Consider the following 23680-nt stretch of genomic DNA (forward strand, 5'->3'; position numbering starts at 1 on the left):
CGAGCGCACTGAAACCGAGCACAATACCCCGGGGATGAGTTCCTTCTCCCCACCCCACCCCCCCGCCGCAACCCATATGCGCATGCGCACGCGCGCCTGCGCACGCGCACTGCCCTCGCCCACTGCGCACGCGCGTCGCACCAGGCGGCTCAGACACGGCGAGTAGAGCGTCGAGCGGGACGGGTGGGCGGTGCAGAGTTCCGAGCTGCCCGTTGCCTAACGGTCCGCTTCCAAGGTGGTCCCGGTGCGGGGAGCGACTCTACGGGAACTGGAGAAACGCTTGTATGTTTGCGAGCGCCGGGGACGACAGCCCGGCCAAGAGGCAGTCAGCGCGGCGCGGGCCGGGGGCGGCCATGTCCCTCCAGGCAGGGGGCGCGGCCGGGCCGACGCCTGTGTGGGAACCGAGCATCGGGACCCGGGCCTCTGGGAAGTGAAAGGAAGGGGTGCGGGGGTGGAGGGGCGCCCGGGGCCGGGGGAAGCCCCGGGGGACGGTGGCGGTCGGAGGCAGGTGCGGCCTGTGGGGGTGACCCGCGGGGCGGGCGTCTCGGTGCAGGGGGCCCCCAGGGCGGGAGGAGGGGGAGGGGGAGGCGGCCGCGGTGGCAGCAGCAAGTGTCCGAGGCCGATGTGGCCGGAGGAGGCTCGGGGGCGGCCGCGCCGTCCGTTGGCGGCGGTCTCGCTCCAGGTCGTGCCCCGCAGGGGTTAGGGTCAGGGTCCGCGCAGGTCTTGCTGCTCCAGGTCCGTGCAGGGACTTGCTGAAGTGAGTGTGGGTCCGAGACGCCGAGTCCCCGCCGGCGTCCCGAGTGTCTGTGGAGGCCTTGGTTGGCAGCACCTGCCCACGCCCTGAGACCCTCCCTGACCCTGACCCCTGACCCTGGTCCCTGGTGGCAGCACCTGCAGGAGCCCTGAGCCCCTCCCAGACCCTGACCCTGACCCTGGTGGCAGCACCTGCCCACGCCCTGAGACCCTCCCTGACCCTGACCCCTGACCCTGACCCTGGTGGTGGCACCTGCAGACGCACTGAGCCCCTCCCAGACCCTGAACCTGACCTCTGGTGGCAGCACCTGCCCACGCCCTGAGACCCTCCCTGACCCTGACCCTGGTGGTGGCACCTGCAGACGCACTGAGCCCCTCCCAGACCCTGACCCCTGACCCTGACCCTGGTCCCTGGTGGCAGCACCTGCAGGAGCCCTGACCCTGATCCTGACCCCTGGTGGCAGCACCTGCCGACGCCCTGAGCCCCTCCCAGACCCTGACCCCTGACCCTGGCCCTGGCCCTGGTCCCTGGTGGCAGCATGTGCAGATGCCTTGAGCCCCTCCCAGACCCTGACCCTGACCCTGGTCCCTGGTGGCAGCACCTGCCGACGCCCTGAGCCCCTCCCAGACCCTGACCCTGACCCTGACCCTGGTCCCTGGTGGCAGCACCTGCCGACGCCCTGAGCCCCTCCCAGACCCTGACCCTGACCCTGACCCTGACCCTGGTGGTGGCACCAGCAGACGCACTGAGCCCCTCCCAGACCCTGACCCTGAACCCTGGTGGCAGCACCTGCAGGAGCCCTGAGCCCCTCCCCGACCCCGACCGCCTGCCTGTGAGGTGCGTGGCGGTGACTCTCCCTTCTTCCCCAGGGCCTGCTCCCGACCTGCTCAGCCAGGAGATGCTGGAGTTTCTGAAGCGCCCCGTCGTGGTGACCGCTGAGGTCAACCTGAGCGTCGTGGCCCTGGCCGCAGCAGGGCTCCTGAGCCGGCTGTGGCAGCTCGCCTACCCGCGGGCCGTGGTGTAAGCCAGCGCCGCCTGGGCTGCCGGGCAGGGTGCTTCTGGCAGTGGGAGGAGAGACGGGCTTGTGCCTGCAGGGCGTGTGTTCTGAGGATGCAGATGCTGGCCCTTGGCCTCGGGTGGCCACGTGCAGATCTGGAAGAGAACTGATGCGCGTGGCGTGAGTCCTGGTAGGGGAGCGTGCTCAGAGCGTGACTCCAGTGACGCGTAGTGCTTGCGCGTGTGCATCGCGCACTGTGTTCCTGTGACACGTGTGGACAGCACAGTCACGGCGTGCCTTTTCTGTCATGATGGGACCTGGCTCACGTAGTGTTCTGTGCTGTTTAACTCGATTACGGAAAATGGCGAAAACGTATTCCTTACCCAGCCTCCACGATTTACCAGTCATAGCCAGTCTCCTCCACGCAATAGATGGCTTTGGACGAACCCTAGACATTATATTGTGTTCTTAAATACTCTGGTATCTACCTCTAAAATGAGGGGTCTTAAGAACATTCTCTCTCTCTCTCTCTCTCTCTGCCTCTCCATAACTCTGCCTTTCAAATGAATCTGTCTTAAGGGGGAGGGGGGCACTGTGGCGCAGTGAGTAAAGCCACTGCCTGCAGTGCCCCATTCCATATGGACACAGGTTCGAGTCCCGGCTGCTCCACTTCCTATCCAGCTCTCTGCTGTGGCCTGGGAAAGCAGTAGAAGATGGCCCAAGTCCTTGGGCCCCTGCACCCACGTGGGAGACCTGGGAGAAGCTCCAGGCTCCTGGCTTTGGATCTGCCCAGTCCTGGCTGTTGCAGCCATTTGGGGAGTGAACCAGCAGATGGAAGACTTCTCTCCCTCCCTCCCTCCCTCTCTTTCTCTCTCTCTCTTTCTCCCCCTGTCTCTCTTTGCCTCTCTGTAACTCTGCCTTTCAAATAAATAAATAAATCTTTAATTTTTTTTTTAATTTGAGAGGTAGAGAGAGAGGATGGAAAGTTCCTAACCTCTGGTGTCACTCCCCGGATGCTTCCAACAGCCAGGGCTGCACTGGGCTGCACTGGGCTGAAGCCGGGAGTGGGCATCCAGGAACTGAACCCAGCTCTCCCATGTGGTGACGTGGACCCAGGGGTCTGAGGCGTCACCACGGCTTCCCAGGCTCTCTGATCTGGCTGCGGGCGTGTTCACACGGGGCCACACACCGCCCTTGAAGACGATGACCCCTGAGGCCAGCTTTGCAGTGCAGCAGGCTGAGCCGCCGTGTGGGCAGCCAGCATCCCCCCCGAGCACCTGGTGGAGCCCCAGTGGTCACACTTCCCTCTCACTCCCTGCTAATGCCCCTGGGAAAGCAGCAGAAGATGGCCCCAGTGCACGGGAGACTTGGGGAAAGTTCCTGCCTCGTGGCTTCGGCTGGGCCCAGCCCAGGCCGCTGTGGCCATTTAGGGAGTGAACTAGCAGATAGAAGATCTCTCTCTCTCTCTCTCTCTCTCCCTCTCTCCGTAGCTGTGCCTTTCAAATTAATAAATATTTTTTTAAAGAGTATTCTTAGAAGCAAAACGGGTGTGCACACAGTAGTGTCATGGTTCCCTGGGGTCAGCAGATTTGCACGGCTGTCTCGTCCTCTCGCTGCGATGGTCCCTGTGTGTCTTCCTCATGTACTGCAGCTCTGACCCGGCCACCAGGCCTGACTCCACTCAGAACCTCGATCTCCGGCCGGGGCCCCCGCGGGGCCCGGGGGGTCTTTCAGTCGGTTGGCTGGCCGGGCACTCCTGGATGGAGGACCCGAGAGAGAGAGAATCTGTGTGGTCCAGCGAGTGAGTGCCGGGCGCCAGGCTGTACCTGTGGGTGGACGACACTGCAGGCGCACGGCTCAGCCCGTGTTCACGCTGGCGCCTCCGTGCTGGGTGCAGCGTGTGTGTGTTTCTGTCTGTCCTGCAGTTTTGACGAAGTGTATTACGGGCAGTACATCTCTTTCTACATGAAACGCGTCTTCTTCCTGGATGACAGCGGACCACCGTTTGGCCATATGCTGCTGGCGCTGGGAGGTAGGCGGCCGCCGCCCAGCAGGGCCTGGGCACACTCAGCGCTTGCCGGGAGGAAGGCAGCGGCGGCGGAATCCGCGGCTGTGTCCCGGCGCCTCGTTGCCTGCGTGGCGCTGCAGGGAGTGACGGGTCCCTCTTCCCTCCCAGGTTACATGGGAGGATTTGATGGAAACTTTATGTGGAACAGAATTGGCGCAGGTAACCGGTCATTTTCATTTCCCTCTTCAAGTGCGAGTGTTAGAACAGAGAGCGAGGGCTGCGTGCAGCCCACTGTCAGTCCAGGGTGGCGGGGGTCAGCCGGGGAAAGTTCTGGCCACAGCCCTGGAATCCGGGTGGGTGATTATTCACCCCACTTTCGTGCCTGGATCGTGTGGCATCTGATCATGGATATCCTTTTTTTTTTTTTTTTTTTTTTAATATCTAGTTATTTGAAAGTCAGTTACAGAGAGAGGAAGAGACCGAGAGAGAGATCTTCCATTCGTTGGTTCACTCCCCAAAAGGCTGCAACGCCACTGCTGTGCCAGGCCAAAGGCAGGAGCCTAGCACTCCATCTGGGTCCCCCAGGTGGTGCAGAGGCCCAAGTACGTGGGCCAGCTTCCTGTTCTTTCCCAGGCACTTAGCAAGGAGCAGACGGGACTCGAACTGGCGCCCATATGGGACACTGGCATTACAGGTGGTGGCTTAACCCGCTGAGCCACAATGCCAGCCCCAGTTATCTCTTTTTTTTTTTTTTTTTTTTTTTTTTTAAGATTTGTTTATTTATTTGAGAGAGTTACAGACAGTGAGAGGCAGAGACAGAAAGAAAGGCCTTCCATCCACTGGTGCACTCCCCAAATGGCCACAATTGCCAGAGCTGAGCCGACACAAAGCCAGGAGCCAGGAGCTTCTTCCTGGTCTCCCACGCAGGTACAGATGCCCAAGCACTTGGGCCATCTTCCACTGCTCTCCCAGGCCATATGCAGGGAGCTGGATCGGAAGAGGAGCAGCCAGGACTAGAACCAGCGCCCATATGGGGTGCTGGCGCTGCAGACAGAGGATTAACCCACTGCACCACTGTGCCAGCCCCGCCAGGTATCTCTTATACGGGCAGATTTTGTGTTTTGCTTTAATGTTCTTGGAAGCAGGTGGGATAAATTCTTAAGTAAGTCTAACATTAGTTTCTTTTTTTCTTTTTAATTTGACAGGCAGAGTTAGATAGTGAGAGAGAGAGAGACAGAGAGAAAGGTCTTCCTTTTCTGTTGGCTCACCCCCCCAAATGGCCACTACGGCCAGCGCGCTGCACCAATCTGAAGCCAGGAGCCAGGTGCTTCCTCCTGGTCTCCCATGGGGTGCAGGGCCCAAGCACTTGGGCCATCCTGCACTGCACTCCCGGGCCACAGCAGAGAGCTGGCCTGGAAGAGGGGCAACCAGGACTAGAACCCGGCACCCACATGGGATGCCAGCGCCAAAGGCAGAGGATTAGCCGAGTGAGCCACGACGCCGGCACGACATTAGTTTTGAATCAGAATCCTGCATCTCATTCCTGTGCTCGGGAGAGCGGGCTCCTTGGCCGTGGGAAGCTCAGTGCCATCTTGAGCCCCCCCACCCCCGGTTGCTGGGGCAGCCCCAGCTCTGGGACTCGCCCTGCAGAGCCCATGAGCCGTGGGCTGGGAGACGGCGCGTGTGCGGCGCCCTCAGCTCTGCCCTGTGGCTGCCTCTGCAGAATACAGCCCCAACGTGCCCGTGTGGTCCTTGCGCCTGCTGCCCGCACTCGCCGGGGCCCTGTCGGTCCCCCTGGCCTACCAGATCGTGGCCGAGCTCCACTTCTCGCACTGCGCCGCCATGGGAGCCGCTCTGCTGATGCTCATCGGTGAGACCTGGGCTCCCGCGGGCGCTGGGTGCTGTGCAGAGGAGAACCCCGCCCGGGCTCTGCACCGCTGCCGTGGGAGGCCCCGTGAGCTGACGGGGTCGGGGGCCTGAGCAGGAGGTGCGTCTGGTCCGCCCCGACTTGACTGTGGGTCCGCACCAGCCCCTTGGCCTAGGGTTGCTAACTGTGTGGTCTGACTGGCAGCGGTGGCGCTGTGGCCGTGGCAGACGGGGTGGGGGGCTGCACCTCCATCCCCAGCCAAGCCTGCTGCCCACTGACTTCCCCTCCCCTCCTGCCCCGGGCCCCCTGGGCGCTCTTCAGGAAGCATCCTCCCGCTTAGGGTGATGGACGGACGACAGAGGCAGAGTCAGACGTGGTGTTGCTTGTTGAGTGACAGTTCCACACGGCCCCGTGCCTGTGTCACGTGTTGGAACCGGCAGCAGCCCTGCAGAGCCCTTGAACGCTCAGAAAGGGAGGGGACCCGCCCGTGTTCGCGGTCGCTGTCACTTAGGCGCGGTTTGCACCAAGCGTCGCTGCCCTGGCAGGCCTGGAGCCCGCGCCCTGCAGCCACCCCACTTCTGACCGCCCCGCCTTCACGCCCAGCACTCTTGGCCCTCGGTATCCATGGGTCCTGCAGCCGCAAGCTCACCCACGTGGTCGAAAATATCTGAAAAAATGACAAGCACTGCGTCCGCAGTGAGCGTGGGCGGACACCTCATGCAGCGTCTGCGCCGTGTGTCTTCCCAAGATGCGTGCAGCTCACACGCATGTCCCACGCCAGTTCATACAAGGGCTTCACGTCTGCAGATTTTGGTGTCTGTGGGGTTCCTGGACCCCATCCCTCTGGGGCCCCCGGGGGTGTCTCTGGCCATTTTGGGAGTGTTTCCCCATCTTTGTGCACCTGTCTTGCTTCGTGAAGCTGACACTCGCGTGCTGTCTCTGTGCCAGAGAACGCCCTGATCACCCAGTCCCGGCTCATGCTTTTGGAATCGCTTTTAATATTTTTTAACCTGTTGGCCGTGTTGTCCTACCTGAAGTTCTCCAACTCCCAGAAACACAGGTACGGGGAGGGCGGGAGGCTCCGTCCCAGTAAAGGAGGGAGAGATTGTGGGCGGTTTGCCGAGCTGGGGGTCAGCCGGGAGTCACCTAGTAGCTGGGGGGCTGGCGCCATGAACGCATCCTCATCCCGTGGCGAGCACCACTGGAGAAGTCTCCTAGACAAGTAGGGTGTCCCTGGCGACAGTGGGGTCAGCCAGCCAGGGGACCTTCCTCGGGGACGGTGCCGCCACCGCTCCCAGCGTCGTCTGCTTCATCCCCTGCTTCCCTTGCAGCCCGTTCTCTCCGGCGTGGTGGTTTTGGCTGACACTGACTGGCGTGGCGTGTTCGTGTGCCGTGGGGTGAGTCGGAGCCCGTGTCTGGGGCGGTTCCTGCCTGCCAGGGTTTTCGCGTCCCCTCTGAACCTCACCTCTGCGGCTCTTGCAGCGTCAAGTACATGGGTGTTTTCACGTACCTGCTGGTGCTGGCCGTCGCAGCCGTGCACGCCTGGCAGCTGATTGGCGACAAGGCTCTGTCCCATGTGCGTGTTGACGTCAGCGCTGCGCCGGGCCGGCCTGTGGGGGTCAGAGGGCACCTCCTGGGGTTTCTGTCCCTAACGTTTTCTAAGCTGCAACGTCGGGAAGTGGGGACCCTTTCCCGGAGGAGGAGGGACCCCCGCGCTCTCCCGGCAGGTCTGTGTGTTCTGTCACCTGCTCGCCCGCGCCGTGGCCTTGCTGGTCCTCCCGGTGGTCCTGTACTTGCTGTTCTTCTACGTCCACTTGCTGCTGCTCTACCGCTCCGGGCCCCACGACCAGATCATGTCCAGTGCCTTCCAGGCCAGCTTGGAGGTGAGACCCAGCACCATGGAGCCGCCGGAGCAGGCGCCACGTCGAGGCGCAGGGAGCCACATGTCTCTGAGCTGCTCCTCGGGCGCTGACCACAGGCAAACGAGCGAGGGCTGGGCTCGCACACACGAGAGCACTGGGAAGAACAGTCCTGCAGACTCGGGACGGATTCAGGGGCCTCACGGGAGACGCCCACCCTGACGCTCACCCCCACTCACCCTGACGCTCACTCACGCTCACGCTCACCCTGATGCTCACTCACATTCACCCTGATGCTCACTCACGCCCACCCTGACGCTCACTCACGCTCACACTCACCCTGACGCACGCTCACACTCACCCTGATGCTCACCCCCACTCACCCTGACGCTCACGCTCACACTCACCCTGATGCTCACCCCCACTCACCCTGACGCTCACGCTCACACTCACCCTGACGCTCACTCACACTCACCCTGACGGTCACTCACACCCTGACGCTCACTCACATTCACCCTGACGTTCACTCACACCCTGACGCTCACTGACGCTCACCTGACACACTCACCCTGACGCTCACGCTCACCCTGACGCTCACTCACGCTCACCCTGACGCTCACTCACGCCCACCCTGACGCTCACACTAACCCTGACGCTCACTCACGCCCACCCTGACGCTCACTCACGCCCACCCTGACGCTCACTCAGACCCTGACGCTCACTCACACCCTGACGCTCACTGATGCTCACCTGACACACTCACCCTGACGCTCACGTTCACCCTGATGCTCACTCACGCTCACACTCACCCTGACGCTCACGCTCACCCTGACGCTCATTCACGCTCACCCTGACGCTCACTCACGCCCACCCTGACGCTCACACTAACCCTGACACTCACGCTCACCCTGACGCTCACTCACACTCACCCTGACGCTCACTCACACTCACCCTGACGCTCACACTAACCCTGACGCTCACTCACGCCCACCCTGACGCTCGCTCACACCCTGACGCTCACTGACGCTCACCTGACACACTCACCCTGACGCTCACACTAACCCTGACGCTCACTCACGCCCACCCTGACGCTCACTCAGACCCTGACGCTCACTCACATTCACCCTGACGCTCACTCACACCCTGACGCTCACTGACGCTCACCTGACACACTCACCCTGATGCTCACGCTCACCCTGATGCTCACTCACGCTCACACTCACCCTGACGCTCACACTCACCCTGATGCTCACTCACGCCCACCCTGATGCTCACTCACACTCACCCTGACACTCACGCTCACCCTGACGCTCACTCACACTCACTCTGACACGCCCACCCTGACGCTCACTCACACTCACCCTGACGCTCACTCACGCCCACCCTGACACTCACACCCACCCTGATGCTCACCCAGCCCTGACACTCACTCACACCCACCCTGAGGCTCACTCACGCCCACCCTGACGCTCGCTCACGCTCACCCTGATGCTCGCTCATGCCCACCCTGACGCTCACTCACACTCACCCTGACGCTCACTCATGCCCACCCTGACGCTCACCCTGACGCTCACTCACGCCCACCCTGACGCTCACCCTGACGCTCACTCACGCCCACCCTGACGCTCACCCTGACGCTCACTCACGCCCACCCTGACGCTCACTCACACTCACCCTGATGCTCACCCTGACGCTCACTCACGCCCACCCTGATGCTCGCTCACGCCCACCCTGACGCTCACTCACGCCCACCCTGACGCTCACTCAACGCCCACCCTGACGCTCACCCTGACGCACGCTCACGCCCACCCTGACGCTCACTCACGCCCACCCTGATGCTCACCCTGACGCTCACGCCCACCCTGACGCTCACTCACGCCCACCCTGAGGCTCACCCTGACGCTCACTCACGCTCGCTCACGCCCACCCTGATGCTCGCTCACGCCCACCCTGACGCTCACTCACGCCCACCCTGATGCTCACCCTGACGCTCACTCACGCCCACCCTGACGCTCACTCACGCCCACCCTGATGCTCACCCTGACGCTCACGCCCACCCTGACGCTCACTCACGCCCACCCTGACGCTCACCCTGACGCTCACTCACGCCCACCCTGAGGCTCACCCTGACGCTCACTCACACCCACACTCACGCTCGCTCACGCCCACCCTGACGCTCACTCACTGGTATTCACTTTTGCAAACGCAGCCAGGTTGAGCTCCTCCGATCTGAAACCTGAAATCCACAATGCTCCCAAATAAAACACTTCTGGGGGGGCTGATGTGGTTCAGTTTTGAGTTTTGTGGCAGTTTAGTCTGTGCACACTTCCCAGATCTGAACAAATCAAAAATCTGGAACTCGTGTCCCAAGGGAGCCCCCAGCGCAGGCCTGCCGATGGCCACTCCATGTCGGGGGCAGACTCAACTTTACCAAGACTTGCTTTCCTCATCTACCTCTCCCCCCCCCCCTCAAATGTATTTATTTGAAAGGCAGCACAACAGAGAGAAAGAGAGAGGGAGAAACAAGAGAGATCTTCCACTCACTGACTCACTCCCCGAGTGCACACAGCAGCCAAGGCTGGGCCAGGCTGGAGCCAGGAGCCAGGGGCCAGGGGCCATGGCCTCCATCCAGGTCTCGTGTGTGTGAGACAGGAACACAAGGACTTGTGCTGTCCCAGGAGCATTATCAGGAAGCCAGACAGGAGACGTGGGGTACCTAGGACTTGAACCAGGCCCTCTGCCGTGCGGTGCCCCAAGGTGGGGCACCTAGGACTTGAACCAGGCCCTCTGCCGTGCGGTGCCCCAAGGTGGGGTACCGAGGACTTGAACCAGGCCCTCTGCCGTGCGGTGCCCCAGCAATCCTGGTTTCCTCACTCGCGCAGACACGGCAGTTGCCCCTGTCACACTGGATGTTTGTAAGTTCTTGGGATGGGCGGGTGCCCGGCCTCAGAAGGAGCTCTGATCATTGTCCTGTGCTGTCGTGGGACACGACCACACGGTGGACAGGTCACTGCAGCTACGTATTAGTGACAGCTGCGGCTCCCGGGCTCGGGCCCGCGGGTCCCCTCCCTCTCACCTGCCCGCCTCTCTCTCTGTCCAGGGAGGACTTGCGCGCATCACCCAGGGCCAGCCGCTGGAGGTGGCCTTCGGGTCCCAGGTCACCCTGAGGAGCGTCTCCGGCAAACCCTTGCCCTGCTGGCTTCACTCTCACCAGAACACCTACCCCATGATGTAAGCAGTGGGCCGGCCCGGCCGTGGCTTTCCCTTTCTGTGGGGGAGTTGTGAGAGCACAGGACACTGGGCCCCGGCTCTGGTCCCCCGTGCGGTGGAGATTTCCAAGTGTGGCCCCGTGGGCTCTGCCCCTGCTCCGCGTACCGCGCCGGGCCCCGGCCCCTTGCAGACACCGTCCCCGGCTTCTGCACGCAGCTACGAGAACGGCCGAGGCAGCTCCCACCAGCAGCAGGTGACCTGCTACCCCTTCAAAGACGTCAACAACTGGTGGATCGTGAAGGACCCCGGGAGGTGAGCGCGGGTCTGGGCCCAGCCTGGCCGCTCTGCGCCGCCCCCTTCTCCCTCCCTGGGCGCATTCGGCCCCCGGCCTGGAAGATCTGCTCTTGGCCGGTGAGGGCCCGGTCCCTTGGCCTCCCCTTGGCTCACAGCCACCCTCCAGACTTGCTTCTTCCTGCCCCTCCCTGCACCCCTGCCCAGGCCTCAGTGGGGGCCTCCCTGCCGCCTGGCGACCACGCCCACTCCTGCCTTCGGCATCTACAGCCCCCGCGGACTCTCTTGTCTCACCCCTCCCCGAGCATCCCCTGGCCCCAGACTCGAGCGCCTGCCCAGTGGGCACCTGCCCCTCGGCACCTGCAGATCAGGGCGGGCACCTGTGCTGTCCAGCGGCCCCTTCTCAGAAGGGTGACAGCTCCCCTGGGGCTTCCCCCACCAGCCTCTCCGCGGCACCGCCCTCCCCACCCGTAGCTGCACGGTGGCTGATTTGCGCGGGTCCCTTGCTCACTGTCTGCTTCCCACTCACCGCGTGGACGGTGCCCGGCTGGCTCAGCGTGCGCTCAGCCCTGGGCCGTGACGGGTGCTCGGTGCAGTTCTGCAGAATGGGTGCTGTCGTGAGTGACGCATCGCTCTGGCTGCAGGACGCCTTGGCCGCAGTCACAGTGTGCGCACCTCTGTAGCGCTCGTACACGGACAGGGAGCAGCCCTGGTGGACAGAGGCCCCTTGGAATCCCTGGGAGTCTGGAAAGTGGCCCGGGTCTCGGGGCGTCCAGCAGGATGTGTGCGCCGGGCGTGCTCCACGGCCTCTCCCGAGCTGCGTGGCAGCGGGAGGCTGAGGGCTGTGTGTCTCCGAACTCCCGGAGCTGCCGTGGAGGGCGCTGAGCTCGGCGCCACCCTGACGGAGCCACGTCTTCCCAGGCACCAGCTGGTGGTGAGCAGCCCCCCGAGACCCGTGCGCCACGGAGACCTCGTGCAGCTGGTCCACGGCATGACCACCCGCTTCCTTAACACGTGAGTGCCGCACGGCCGGCTGTGGGGAGGGGGCGGGGGCAGAGGCAGCGCCGCATCCGGCCGAGCGGGACCCAAATCCTAGCCCGCGGACGTGGGCCGTGCGCGTCCCGAGCAGCATCCGGGCCGCCAGGCCACACGGCCACTCTCCGAGAAGGGTTTAAGGTTGCGGCTGAACAGCCACGAAGGCGTCTTGGGCCCGCCTCGAGGCCCTTTCTCCTGCGCTCACCTCTCCCCGGCTGCCGACTGCTGCTGCTGGGAAGCCCCGCCCACCTCCACCCAGCTTCCCAGGGGCGCTCACCGGGAGAGCCCTGGTGGCTCCGGGTTCCTGGCTCAGCTCCAGCTTCCCCGTGCGCACCCACAGCTGCGGCATAGCTCCGCCGTCTCCACAGGCAGCTGCACTGGCCCGGCTCTCGCTGGCAGAGCCCGGTCCCCGGCGTGCCCGTGGCTGTATTCCCTCCCTTCCTGTCATCTGCCGTGTCCACCTTCAGAAGTGACCCCAGAGAGGCCGCCTCCTGCCCCCACCTCGCCCCCGACAGATACGACAGCCCATTCAGCCTGAGGGACCCGCTCCTCGCCCGAGCCCTCTGTGACCCTGCTGTGTGCCACCCCGTCACCCTGGCCTGGCCGCCATGTTGGCCCCAGATGACCAAGTGTGGCCCCTCAGGCCCTCTGCACTGCTCCCCTGCCAGAGTCGCAGGTCCCCCGGGGGCGGCTGAGACGTTGCCTCCCTGAGAAACGCGTCCTTTCTGTCTCCCCGTGGCGCGCCCGGCTTGCTCTCTGGCGCCGAGCGTGGTGAGCCGTGGCTGAGTGAGGGATCGGAGGAGGTGTGCGCTGGGTCTCAGGACAGCCTTGTCTCCCAGTGTCTGTTGCTGGGCGCCGGCCAGTGCCACAGCCATGCCGCGTGGCACACCCCAGCCGGGGGCCGGCGGCTGCTTCCCGAGAGCCCCCTGCAGCATGGACTCGTGGCCCGGCCCTGGAGGAGTGGCTCGCGAGGCAGAGCTGGGGGATCCACGCGAGCGTGCGGCGTCTGCGTTGTTTTCCAGGCACGACGTGGCGGCCCCGCTGAGCCCCCACGCCCAGGAGGTGTCCTGCTACATCGACTACAACATCTCCATGCCCTCCCAGAACCTCTGGAGGCTGGTGCGTGCTGCGGGGAACGCTGAGGCCGGGGCGGGGCCAGCACACCGCCCATGTCTCCGGGGGGGGGGGGCAGCCCCTTCCTCCGAGTGGCTTCCTGGTCGGAGGAAGGGCTCAGCCCCAGCTCTTCTCCTTTCATCACTCAGCTCAGAGATGGAGAGAGCGAGTCCCCGTGTGCTGGCTCACTCCCCAGATGCCCGCAGCGGCAGGGCTGGGCCGGGCCAGGCTGGGAGTTGGGAACTCACGTGGTGCCGGGGACCCGGCCACTGGAGGCATCAGCTGCTGCCTTCCAGGGGCTCTGGAGTAGGAAGCTGGGGTCAGGGCCAGAGGCAGGCTGGCGTCCTGCCTGGCCTCGCAGCCCCTGGGCGGAGGGCCTGCGCCTGCTCAGAGGTTGTAGCTGGCTTGTGCTCGCTCGGTGTGGCCCTGCCAGGCCAGGGTGCCCCTGTCTTCTCACCATTCACCCCGGAGAGCAGGTGCTGCACACCCCCAGCCCCCGGGGGTCAGCAAGTGCCCTTGTCAGGGTCTCCCGGGGAGAGACCGGCCCGTCGGGCTGCAGTGTTCCTGCGGCTGGGCCGGCGCTCACTGCTCTGCGCGGCTGGGAAGCGGGCTCCTCACGGCTGCAGGGCCCGCGCCTCTGGGCCCACGGCCTTTGTGCTGAGCCGCAGAGAGGCCCACGCACATCAGGCCTGGAGGCTCTGGGAAGCAGCCGTGTGCAGTCTTTGGGAGGACCACACCCCTTCTTCACGGGTCCCTGGGGGACACGCAGTGTCGTGGGGTCAGGAAGAACGCCCCTAGGACCCCAGCCCCGTCCAGGGTCGACCCCTCAGCTTCCCTCCTGTCCGGGGTCTGGTCCCCGGCTCGGGTCTTCATTTCTGTCGTTAAGGAAATCGGGGGAGGAGGGGGTGCCCGACTCGCTCTGCTCCGCAGGACATCGTGAACAGGAACTCTGACACGGAGATCTGGAAGACCATCTTGTCGGAGGTCCGCTTCGTGCACCTGAACACGTCTGCCGTCTTAAAGGTGAACGCGGCCGCCCCTGCTGTGCCCTTGACTCCCGCCACGCCTGGGTTGACGCCAACCGAAGCCAGGAGCGAGATCAGCCCGGGGAGGGGCCGGTCCCAGCCGGTTACCTGCCGCCTGCCAGGGTCTGCGATAACAGGGAGCGGAGTCAGGAGCTGAATCCAGGCTCTCCAACAGGTGTGCAGGCGTCCCAGCCAGCGGCTTAACCGCCGTGCACAACGCCTGCCCCTGCTGTGGGCGTGGCCTGGGCAGCCGCAGGCTTGGAGTCCGTTCACAGAGCTCAAGGCAGCCGCAGCTCTTGCTGGGTGGGAGCTGTGGCCAGGTCACGCCCTGTCCATTTCACGTGGGAGGAAGTGGGAGGTGCACGCAGGGGCACAGCTGCTGGCCACAGGGACCGGCAGCTGAGCTCAGGCTGAGCGGAGCCCTTGTCTGTCCCTGCTGTCGCCAGCTGAGCGGGGCGCACCTCCCGGACTGGGGGTTCCGGCAGCTGGAGGTGGTCGGGGAGAGAGTGTCCCGGGGCGAGAGCACGGTGTGGAACGTGGAGGAGCACCGCTATGGCCGGAGTGAGTCCCGCCCCCGGCTGGCCCCGGCTCCGCCCAGCAGCCCGCTCCCCCGCTCCCCCGCTCCCCCGTGGGCCGGCCGGCTGAGTGGGGCCTGTCCGCCTCTTTCCTCAGGCCAGGAGCAGAGGGAGAGGGAGGTGGAGCTGCACTCCCCGACTCAGGTCGACATCAGCCGGAACCTCAGCTTCATGGCCAGATTCTCGGAGCTGCAGGTGAGGTGCGGCCGGGGAGGCCTGGCGCTGGGGGCGGGGCCGGCTCCTGCCCGGGGCAGCGCTGCGGTCTGCGGGGCCCTGACCTTGGCAGTCTGGAACCCGGAACCTCAGAGGCCCGCAAGAGTGACACAGACAGCGCTGTTGGCTTCGGGCACGCAGACAGGACACCTGGGTGATGGCGTGACCCTGTTGTGGCTGGGGCACGTGGGCAGCCCTGAGTCCCGTCTTTCGTCCTGCAGGGGTGGCCGAGCCCTGGGCCCCCCGGCTGCAGCCAGGGTTAGGGTTGGGGGCTCCCGCTGCGCAGTGCTGGTTCTGGCCTGACACTGCCCTGGGGGCGGCCGCCTGTCCCCGCCGGTCCCCACCTGTCCCTGCCTGTCCCCGCCTGTGCCCGCCGGTCCCCACCTGTCCCCACTTGTGCCCACCTTTCCCTGCCTGTGCCCTCCTGTGCCCACCTGTCCCCATCCGGTCCCCGCCTGTGCCCTCCTGTGCCCGCCTGTCCCCGCTGGTCCCCACCTGTGCCCTCCTGTCCCCGCCTGTGCCCTCCGGTCCCCGCCTGTGCCCTCCTGTCCCCGCCTGTCCCTGCCTGTCCCCGTCCGGTCCCCGCCTGTCCCCTCCTGTCCCCGCTGGTCCCCTCCTGTCCCTGCTGGTCCCTGCCTGTGCCCGCCTGTCCCCGTCCGGTCCCCGCCTGTGCCCTCCTGTCCCCGCCTGTCCCTGCCCCCGCCTGTCCCCGTCCGGTCCCCACCTGTCCCCGCCTGTCCCTGCCCCCACCTGTCCCCGTCCAGTCCCCGCCTGTCCCCGCCTGTCCCCGCCGGTCCCCGCCGGTCCCGTCGGGTCTCCAGCTCTGGGCTTTGTTGCAGTGGAGGATGCTGACGCTGAGAAGTGACGACTCGGAACACAAGTACAGCTCCTCCCCCCTGGACTGGGTCACCCTGGACACCAACATCGCCTACTGGCTGCACCCCCGCACCAGCGTAAGTGGCCGTCCAGCCGTGGGCCCCCGGGAACCGCGCGGAGCGTCTCCGGGGCCTGTGTGACGAGGTGGCGAGGGCCGAGCCCCTGCCAGTGCCCCCGCGGGTGCCGAGGCCGGAGGCCCAGCGCGCCGGCCGGCCTGGTGTTGCGGGGGAGCGTGTAGGGCCTGGCCCCCTGCTCTGCGTTTGGCACCTCGTGGCTGAGCGTGCCAGGGCTTTGTTTATGTGGAGGGGCGCTTCAGAAAGTTACTGGCAAGCGGAATTCAGAGAAACTTACTTCAGTACCAGCAATGTTGGAAGTCCACACGGAGGTTTTCCATGACCGATGCTTCCTCTTGGAGAACAGAAGGCCGCGCACGGTGCGCCTGTCCGCGGCCGGTGGGGAAGTCACTGAGCGAGCCACAGGACGAGGCCCGGGAGGGCAGGCCCCGTCCACCCCAGCCCCTTCCCCTCTCTGGGCAGCACTGCCCCTCAGAAAGGCTGCTGCCTGCTCCCGTCTCCCGTCCCAGCGGGCATGTCCGGGCTGGCAGCCGGGCAGGGCGGCAGCATGTCCCCGCGTCATGCCTGCAGGCCCAGATCCACCTGCTGGGGAACGTCGTGGTCTGGACGTCGGCCGGGCTCGCCACCCTGCTCTACGCCCTGCTCTTCCTCTGGTACCTGCTGCGGCGGCGGCGGAACATCCGCGACCTCCCCGAGGGTCAGCGCCCCCCCCCCCCCCGCAGCTCGTCTGCACGCTTCCTCCTCCCGACGGGCACCCTCCCTGGTCCCCCCTGCTTGGCGGGGGCGGGTTGTGTGCAGCTGAGAGAGCCACTGCAAGCCCCAGGGAAACAGAACGGGAAGCGCCCCAGGCCGGCGGGTGGGGCCAGCGTCCCGGGGCCGGCCGGGGAGCTGAATGGCCGCCCTGCCCTGCCCTGCGAGTGCCCCCACGGCTCCCAGAGGAGCTCAGACCCCACTGAGAGCAGGTGGCCAAGGCCAGATCGCAGGGAGCCCGTGGTCCCCAGCAGGGCTGGCGAGTTCTCATGAGGGAAGGCCTGGGAGGCCCCACGGGGGCGCTCTCCGAGCCGCGTCCTCTCTCGCAGACGTGTGGCTGCGCTGGCTGCTGGCCGGGGCTCTGTGCGTCGGGGGCTGGGCCGTCAACTACCTGCCCTTCTTCCTGACCGAGAAGACGCTCTTCCTCTACCACTACCTGCCCGCGCTCAGCTTCCAGCTCCTCCTGACCCCGGTGGTCCTGCAGCACGTGCGGGACCACCTGTGCAGGTAGGGCACTGGGCAGGGCCACAGGTGCCGTGGGTACCGCGATGCACACAAGGCGTACCCACGAGGCACTGCAGGGCCACAGTGGGTGGGCGCTGGCCCAGAGGACCCCCCGGGCGGGTGCGGCAGGGGAACCGGATGTGACGTGGCTGGGCTCAGGCCCGTGCCGATGGATGGACTGGAAGCCCTGGTGACAGCAGGAGCACGGAGGGCCGTGCCCAGGGCTCCCAGGCAGGATGTGATTGGGTGGCAGAAAACATGTAGATAAACAAGGGGCCTCAACACCTGCTGTAGAGCACACTGGCCAGTGCCGCGGCTCACTAGGCTAATCCTCCGCCTGCGGCGCCGGCACACCGGGTTCTAGTCCTGGTCGGGGCGCCGGATTCTGTCCCGGTTGCCCCTCTTCCAGTCCAGCTCTCTGCTGTGGCCCGGGAGTGCAGTGGAGGATGGCCCAAGTGCTTGGGCCCTGCACCCCATGGGAGACCGGGAGAAGTACCTGGCTCCTGGCTTTGGACCAGCGCAGCTCCGGCTGTAGCGGTCATTTAGGGGGTGAACCAATGGAAAAGGAAGACCTCTCTCTCTCTCTCTCTCTCACACTCACTCTCTCACTAACTCTGTCAAAAAATAAAAAATAAACACACAATAAACACACTGGCCGTGGTGGGCAGCCACGTGGGCGGCAGGTGCCAGGCCTGCCTGGCAGGGCCGAGCCGAGCCCGCCGTGTGCTGCCTCTGTCCTGACACCCGCAGGTCCCCACTGCACAGGAGCCTGTTCAGCGCCCTGGTCGTGGCCTGGTTTTCGTCCGCATGCCACGTGTCCAGCACACTGCGCCCACTGACCTATGGAGACCGGTCGCTCTCCCCAGGTGAACTCCAGGCCCTCCGCTGGAAAGACAGCTGGGACATCCTGATCCGGAAACACTAGCAAAGCGAGGTGGTGGCAAAGAGCCGGTGTGCTGGGTGGGGACGAGCAAGGATGGGCTCACCTGGAGCGTTGAGCACTCGGCCTGCCCGGGCTGGCAGCCTGCGCGGCCCTGCTTCCTCCTGCAGTCGGCAGGGCACCCTCAGCCAAGTTCACTCCATGAAGAACCGGGCCCGCCACAGCCTCTGACGCTGGCGGCCAAGGACCGCCCCAGGCAGCAGGAAGGAGGGGACCCGGTCGGCCGGAGCCGCCTCGTGAACCCGCGGGACCCAGCACTCCTAGCCCTGCCGTGAGGCGCACGGAGCGCCCTTGGCCCCGTGTGGCTGCATCCTCCCAGGTGGCGTCTCCATCTTCAGTGGTCAAGCTTGGTCACCGTACATTTCTTTGCCCCAAATTTGCCAATTTTTATATAAATAAAAAGGACAAATTGCCATTCGTATTGGTGTTATTAAATTTATTGATTCTCCCTCCAAAAGGGCATGAACTTAACCAAACTGTTACAGTGTCAGAAACCAGCCACGGAGCAAAACCGTGTCAGGTGCCACGCCTGCGGCACCGCGAGAGGCCAGCACGGCGCCACACACAGGGTCCTTTGTGGGCTGTGAGCTCGGGATGGCGTGGGGGAGACCGGCTGGCTTTGGCCTTGAACCCCTGTGGTCAGTACGCCTGGCTGGGCCCGGGCTCTGCAGGGAACGGCCTGTCCAGACAGTGCCTCGGGCTCAGAAGACGCCGAGGCCTGGCCGCTCCACGCAGGCTCCTGGGCCTGGCCACGGCACAGCCAGCCTTGTGACCTGGATGCTGGTCAGGAGCTGCTTGCCCCCAGGGCCCTGCCTCTGACGCCCAGGCGAGGCAGGTGGGGCGCCCTCGGGGCACCAGGCCGGCTCACAGGGCCCGGCCAGCCCCGCGCCGCAGACGGAACAAAGCACGGAGCCGTGTAACACGTAACCGACGGCGTTCTCGTGCAGATGCCGGCGTCGGGGTTTGTGTGTGGGACGGATGGTTCCGGAAGCCCCTCAGGGCAGCCCGCGGGCAAGCACAGCCCTGTGGCGTTCTCAGTGACCGTGACCGAGATTTCAGACCTGCAGACGTGACGCAGGTGAAAACCTCAGGAACGCCCAGCCGCCGGCCCCGAGTGCGAGTGACACGGCCGGCCGCCGCTCGCCAGAGGAGGGCCTTGGTCCCAGCACCGCCCCGGAACACGTGGACAGGAGGCGGTGGCTGCGCTCTGGGGGCAGGCGCGTGCCAGGCCCGGCCCCCCGACCGCACGCGTCCGCCCCAGCCCTCAGTGAGGCCTGCTGCTGGACTCCAGGTGCGAGCGCTTGCCCGAGGTCAGCACCCCAGGGTGGTCTCCCGGCTCAGGAAAGGTCCTCTTGTAGCTCCTCCCATTGGCCCCTCGGTGCCACTTGCAGATGTCACCGTTCAGAATGTCCTGGATGTGCTGCACAATCAGGTTGATGGCGACTGCAGCAAGCGACAGACGGCAGTGGGTCGGCCACGGCCGCGAGGCCAGCCCAGGGCCAACGCCCCGCCCCGCCCCGCCCCACCCCACGGCACAGGAGCCTCGCCCCGCCCCGCCCCACAGCACAGGAGCCCCGCCCCGCCCCAGGGCACAGGAGCCCCGCCTCGCCCCGCCCCATGGCACAGGAGCCCCGCCCCACCTCGTCCTGCCCCGCCCCGCCCCGCCCCACGGCACAGGAGCCTCGCCCCGCCCCGCCCCGCCCCACGGCACAGGAGCCTCGCCCCGCCCCGCCCCGCCCCACGGCACAGGAGCCTCGCCCCGCCCCGCCCCGCCCCGCCCCACGGCACAGGAGCCCCGCCCCGCCCCGCCCCACGGCACAGGAGCCTCGCCCCGCCCCGCCCCGCCCCGCGGCACAGGAGCCTCGGCTCAGCAGACAGACAGCGCTCAGAGCGTGCACGCCTCGCTGGCCGTGTTCACGCAGAGCTGGCGAGACGCTGTGTGCCGGCAAGGGCGCGAGGCGTGTTTGAAGCCAGCACCACCGAAGGCCCCCAGGTCCCAGGCCCCGGCACCGGGAGGCCCGGCGGCTTACCCATGTTGTCGACCCCGCGCGGGATGATCACGTCCGCGTACTTCTTGGTCTGCAAGACACAAGGAGGCTTCCGTGAGTGCTCTCCTCCCGAGGGTGCGCGCAGGTGCTGGGGGCACCCTGAGAAGCCGGGCCGTCAGCGGACGGGGCAGGAGCCGCAGGAGCCGCAGGAGCCGCAGGAGCGGAGCAGCCGAGAGAGGCGCCTCTCCCATCCCAGAGGCTCGCCTGTTCCCTGGGTGCTGGCTGCAGACTCCCGGGCCACGTAGGCGACGCCCTGCCCAGCACAGAAGCCCAAGCGTGGCCACGCTCAGGGGGAGACGGCACTGCTTCCGCACTTGCGCCGAGGCCAGCGAACACTCACAGGTCAGACGCCCGCCCAGGGTGAGGGCACGCCGCTGAGTGGCCGCTCACTGTCGCCTGTGACTCGGCCCTCAGCCCTGGGCACCGCGGCTGCGGCGCGAGGGGGCAGGGGTGTCCGAGGAAGCCGAGTGCGTACCGGCAGGCAGAACTCCTCGAAGGCTGGCTTCACGAAGGTGGTGTACTGCGTCAGGATCTGCTCCAGGTCCCGCCCCCGCTGCACGTCCCGGAGAACTGCGGGGGGCGGGGGCACACGGTCACCCCACAACCGGCCATCTCCGCCCAGGGCGCACAGGCCACCCACGGTCACCCCCACGATCCAGCCAGCTCCGTCCAGGGCACACAGGCTATCCACAGTCACCCCCAGGAACACAAGCTGCCCAAGGTCACCCCCACGACCAGGCCGGCTCTACCCAGGGTGCACAGGCTGCCCACGGTCACCACCAGGACCCGGTCACCTCCACCCGGGGCACACAGGCCGCCCACGGTCACCCCCACGCCCCGGCCGGCTCTACCCAGGGTGCACAGGCTGCCCACGGTCACCACCAGGACCCGGTCACCTCCACCCGGGGCACACAGGCCGCCCACGGTCACCCCCACGCCCCGGCCGGCTCTACCCAGGGTGCACAGGCTGCCCACGGTCACCACCAGGACCCGGTCACCTCCACCCGGGGCACACAGGCCGCCCACGGTCACCCCCACGCCCCGGCCGGCCCAGGCGCTCACCTCTCCGGGACAGCCTGACGTCGGAGTCCGTGTCGACAAAGAGGCGCAGGTGGAACATGTCCCGGAGCTCCTGGCTGTAGAACACCAGGATGCCCTCAAACAGGACCACGTCGGCAGGGTAGACCACCGTGGTCTCCGGCAGCCTGTGGGGGACGGGGGACAGCCCTGCTCATGTCCACTTCCGCCTGGCACGGACACGGGGGGCCAGCCCGGCGGCACGGTGCGTTAGGCCGGCACTGCGACTGCCAGTTCAGGTGCCGGCTGCCCTGCTTCCGATCCAGCTCCCTGCTGGACGTGCCTGGGGAAGCAGCGGAAGACGCCTCGAGTGCGTGGACCCCCACCCACGAGGGGGCCCAGATGGAGTTCCAGGCTCCTGGCTGTGGCCTGGCCCGGCCCCGGCCATTTTGCAGCTATCTGTGGGGTGAACCAGTGGGTGCACAATCTGTCTCTCCCTGTCACTCTGCCTTTCACATAAATAAATAAATCTTAAAAAAAAAGCAGGGGCAGGGTTGGGGGCGCAGACGCCATCGGGGGCCTGGAAGCCGGGAAGAGACGGCAGAGGCCGCGCTCACCGCGAGTGGGTCACGAAGTCGTAGGTCGGGACCTCCACGGTCCTACCCTCCACGATGCTCCTCAGAGTCCTGTGCATCAGGTCGTTGTCAAAGGCGTCTGCGGGCGGGCCAGGGAGCGAGAGGCGGGATGAGCAGGGACCGCGGTGCTGGGCTGGAGGACCCCAGACCAGAGGCCGCCCCTGGGAGCACACCAGGCGGCGCCGGGACCCTCTGCCCGTCCCACCCGCAAGCAGCCAGCTCCAGGAGGGGCGAGGCCTCCCCGCTTTCTTCCCGGGGAGAACCCTGGGAGCGCGGGCCGGCCGGCCAGGGCGGGACCCTGCCCCAGTGGCGGGTGTCTCCCTGCCCCCTCTCCCCTGCCTTCAGGGCCGGGGCGCGGGGTCACTCACTGCTCCCCACCCCCCAAGCCTCTGAGCACGGGGCCCGGGGCAGCAGCGCGGGCGGGCAGAGGGGAGGCGGTGGCTTCCAACCGAGCTCAGCGAGGCCCCCGGCCTCACCCCCGCAGCCGGGGCCGCGGGGGGCGGGGGCACACGCGAGCCCGCACGGGGTCCCCGGGTCCGGCCGCAGGTCGCGCGTCCCCCGGCGGCGGCCCCGATCTACCTGGGTGGTCGAAGTTGTACTGCCCCTTCAAGGCCTTGGCCTTCTGCTCGGCCGTCAGGACCTTGTAGAACCGGTCCTGACTCAGGATGACCAGCTTGCGCTGCCGGTGGTCCACCTCGTTCTGCCCCAGCAGCTCCAGGATCTTTTCGCACACAGTCGACTGCGGACACACAAGCACGGTTCCCCGCCTGCAGCCCCTCCTCCCGGCCCCGGCCAGGCCCTGCCCGGTCAGCCCGGGAGCGGCACCTCGGCGGCCGGGGCGGCGGCTCAGCGGCGAGGCCCCCGGCCGGCCTTACCTTCCCGCTCGCGGTGCCGCCGCTCACCCCGATCAGGAAGGGCCGCGGGTGCGGGCGGTCGGCGTCCGGCACGGCGCCCTCGCGGTCGCCGCCTCCCGCCGAAGCCATTTCGGGCTCCGAGTCTCCGCATCGGACCCTCGCTGCCGCCCCCCACACCCACCGGCTCGCCGAGGCCGCCGCCGACCCGGGCGGCCACTTCCGGGAGGCGCGCGGGGCACGGCGGGAGTTGGAGTTCCCGGCGGCCCACGGCGCTGCGCATGCGTGGTTGCGCACGGCCGCCGCGGACCCGCGCCTCCCCGCAGCGGGTCGAGACGGCCCTCGGCGGGGCGGCCGGGGGCGTGCGGGACGCTCCCGAGCCCGGCGAGTCCACGCCGTGGTCCCGCCTCGCCCTCCCCGCGGCGCCCCCCGCCGCCCGGCGCGCGCGGGCGCAGAACCCGGTGGCCGCCCCAGCCCGCGCTCTCCGCTGCGGGTTTCAGGGTCCGGCTTGTGCCGGCAGCGGCGGGCCGGGGGCTCGAGCCCACCGGGCCGGCGCCTGATGCTTGTAGGATTCCAGTTTACTAACGCATTGCTGGTTTGGTCTTTCTCTCATCACACAAGCAACGCGTGCTCGTGGTAAAGAATGCTTTTGTGCAAACAAAACTAAAACCACCCGGGACTAAAGCCACTCAGGGAAGGGCCGGCCGCGCGCTCCGGGGCTGCAGTGCCTGCCCTGGCCCTCGAGCGAGGCCTGCCTGGGCTCGGGGCTGCGGGCTGCGGGCTGACCCAGCTCTGGCCGCTGTGGCCATTTGGGGATGGAAGACCTCTCTCTCTGGTTCTCTCTCTCTCTCTCTCTCTCGTTCTCTCTAGCTCTCCACCTCCCTCTGGAACTCTGCCTTTCGAGTAAACAAATACTCATTTTTTAAAGAATCAGATCACCCAGGGAAAGCCCCAGCCCTGTGCTCCACTCCTTGCCGGTCCGGTCCGGTCCCTGGGTCCTGAATCTCGGTGCACACGCGCACACGGAAGCTCCCCAGT

At 66.3% G+C, this 23680-nt stretch overlaps 2 protein-coding genes across 28 annotated transcripts; one reads left to right on the forward strand and one right to left on the reverse strand.

Annotated features, from left to right (window-relative positions):
- Positions 1-49: 49 nt before the first annotated feature.
- Positions 50-18512, forward strand: POMT1 (protein O-mannosyltransferase 1). Of its 27 annotated transcripts, none has more exons than XM_089321683.1 (22): positions 51-158; positions 1624-1774; positions 3403-3552; positions 3677-3783; positions 3928-3978; positions 4687-4851; positions 5483-5629; positions 6575-6686; positions 6958-7023; positions 7109-7244; positions 7354-7509; positions 10586-10716; positions 10912-11007; positions 11908-12000; positions 13044-13140; positions 14065-14157; positions 14606-14720; positions 14832-14929; positions 15787-15900; positions 16468-16594; positions 16977-17154; positions 17902-18512. In XM_089321683.1, exons 1-22 carry the CDS (start codon positions 77-79, stop codon positions 18074-18076), a joined length of 2640 nt encoding a protein of 879 aa, XP_089177809.1. In that variant the 5' UTR covers positions 51-76; the 3' UTR covers positions 18077-18512. The 27 variants fall into 27 exon arrangements, with proteins under 27 accessions (XP_089177924.1, XP_089177809.1, XP_069914362.2 ...); XM_070058261.2 differs by having other exon boundaries at positions 7109-7202; XM_089321690.1 differs by having other exon boundaries at positions 4732-4851.
- UCK1 (uridine-cytidine kinase 1) lies at positions 18513-22873 on the reverse strand. The gene is made up of 7 exons (XM_051835397.3): positions 22667-22873; positions 22371-22530; positions 21774-21870; positions 21202-21344; positions 20615-20709; positions 20122-20170; positions 18513-19534 (listed from the first exon to the last, which is right to left on the reverse strand). Exons 1-7 carry the CDS (start codon positions 22772-22774, stop codon positions 19356-19358), a joined length of 831 nt encoding a protein of 276 aa, XP_051691357.1. The 5' UTR covers positions 22775-22873; the 3' UTR covers positions 18513-19355.
- Between the last annotated feature and the right edge of the window lie 807 nt (positions 22874-23680).

This window comes from Oryctolagus cuniculus, chromosome 1 (genome assembly GCF_051225735.1).
Source record: "Oryctolagus cuniculus isolate XC-2025 breed Fujian yellow rabbit chromosome 1, ASM5122573v1, whole genome shotgun sequence".
Classification (NCBI taxonomy): Eukaryota; Metazoa; Chordata; class Mammalia; order Lagomorpha; family Leporidae; genus Oryctolagus; species Oryctolagus cuniculus.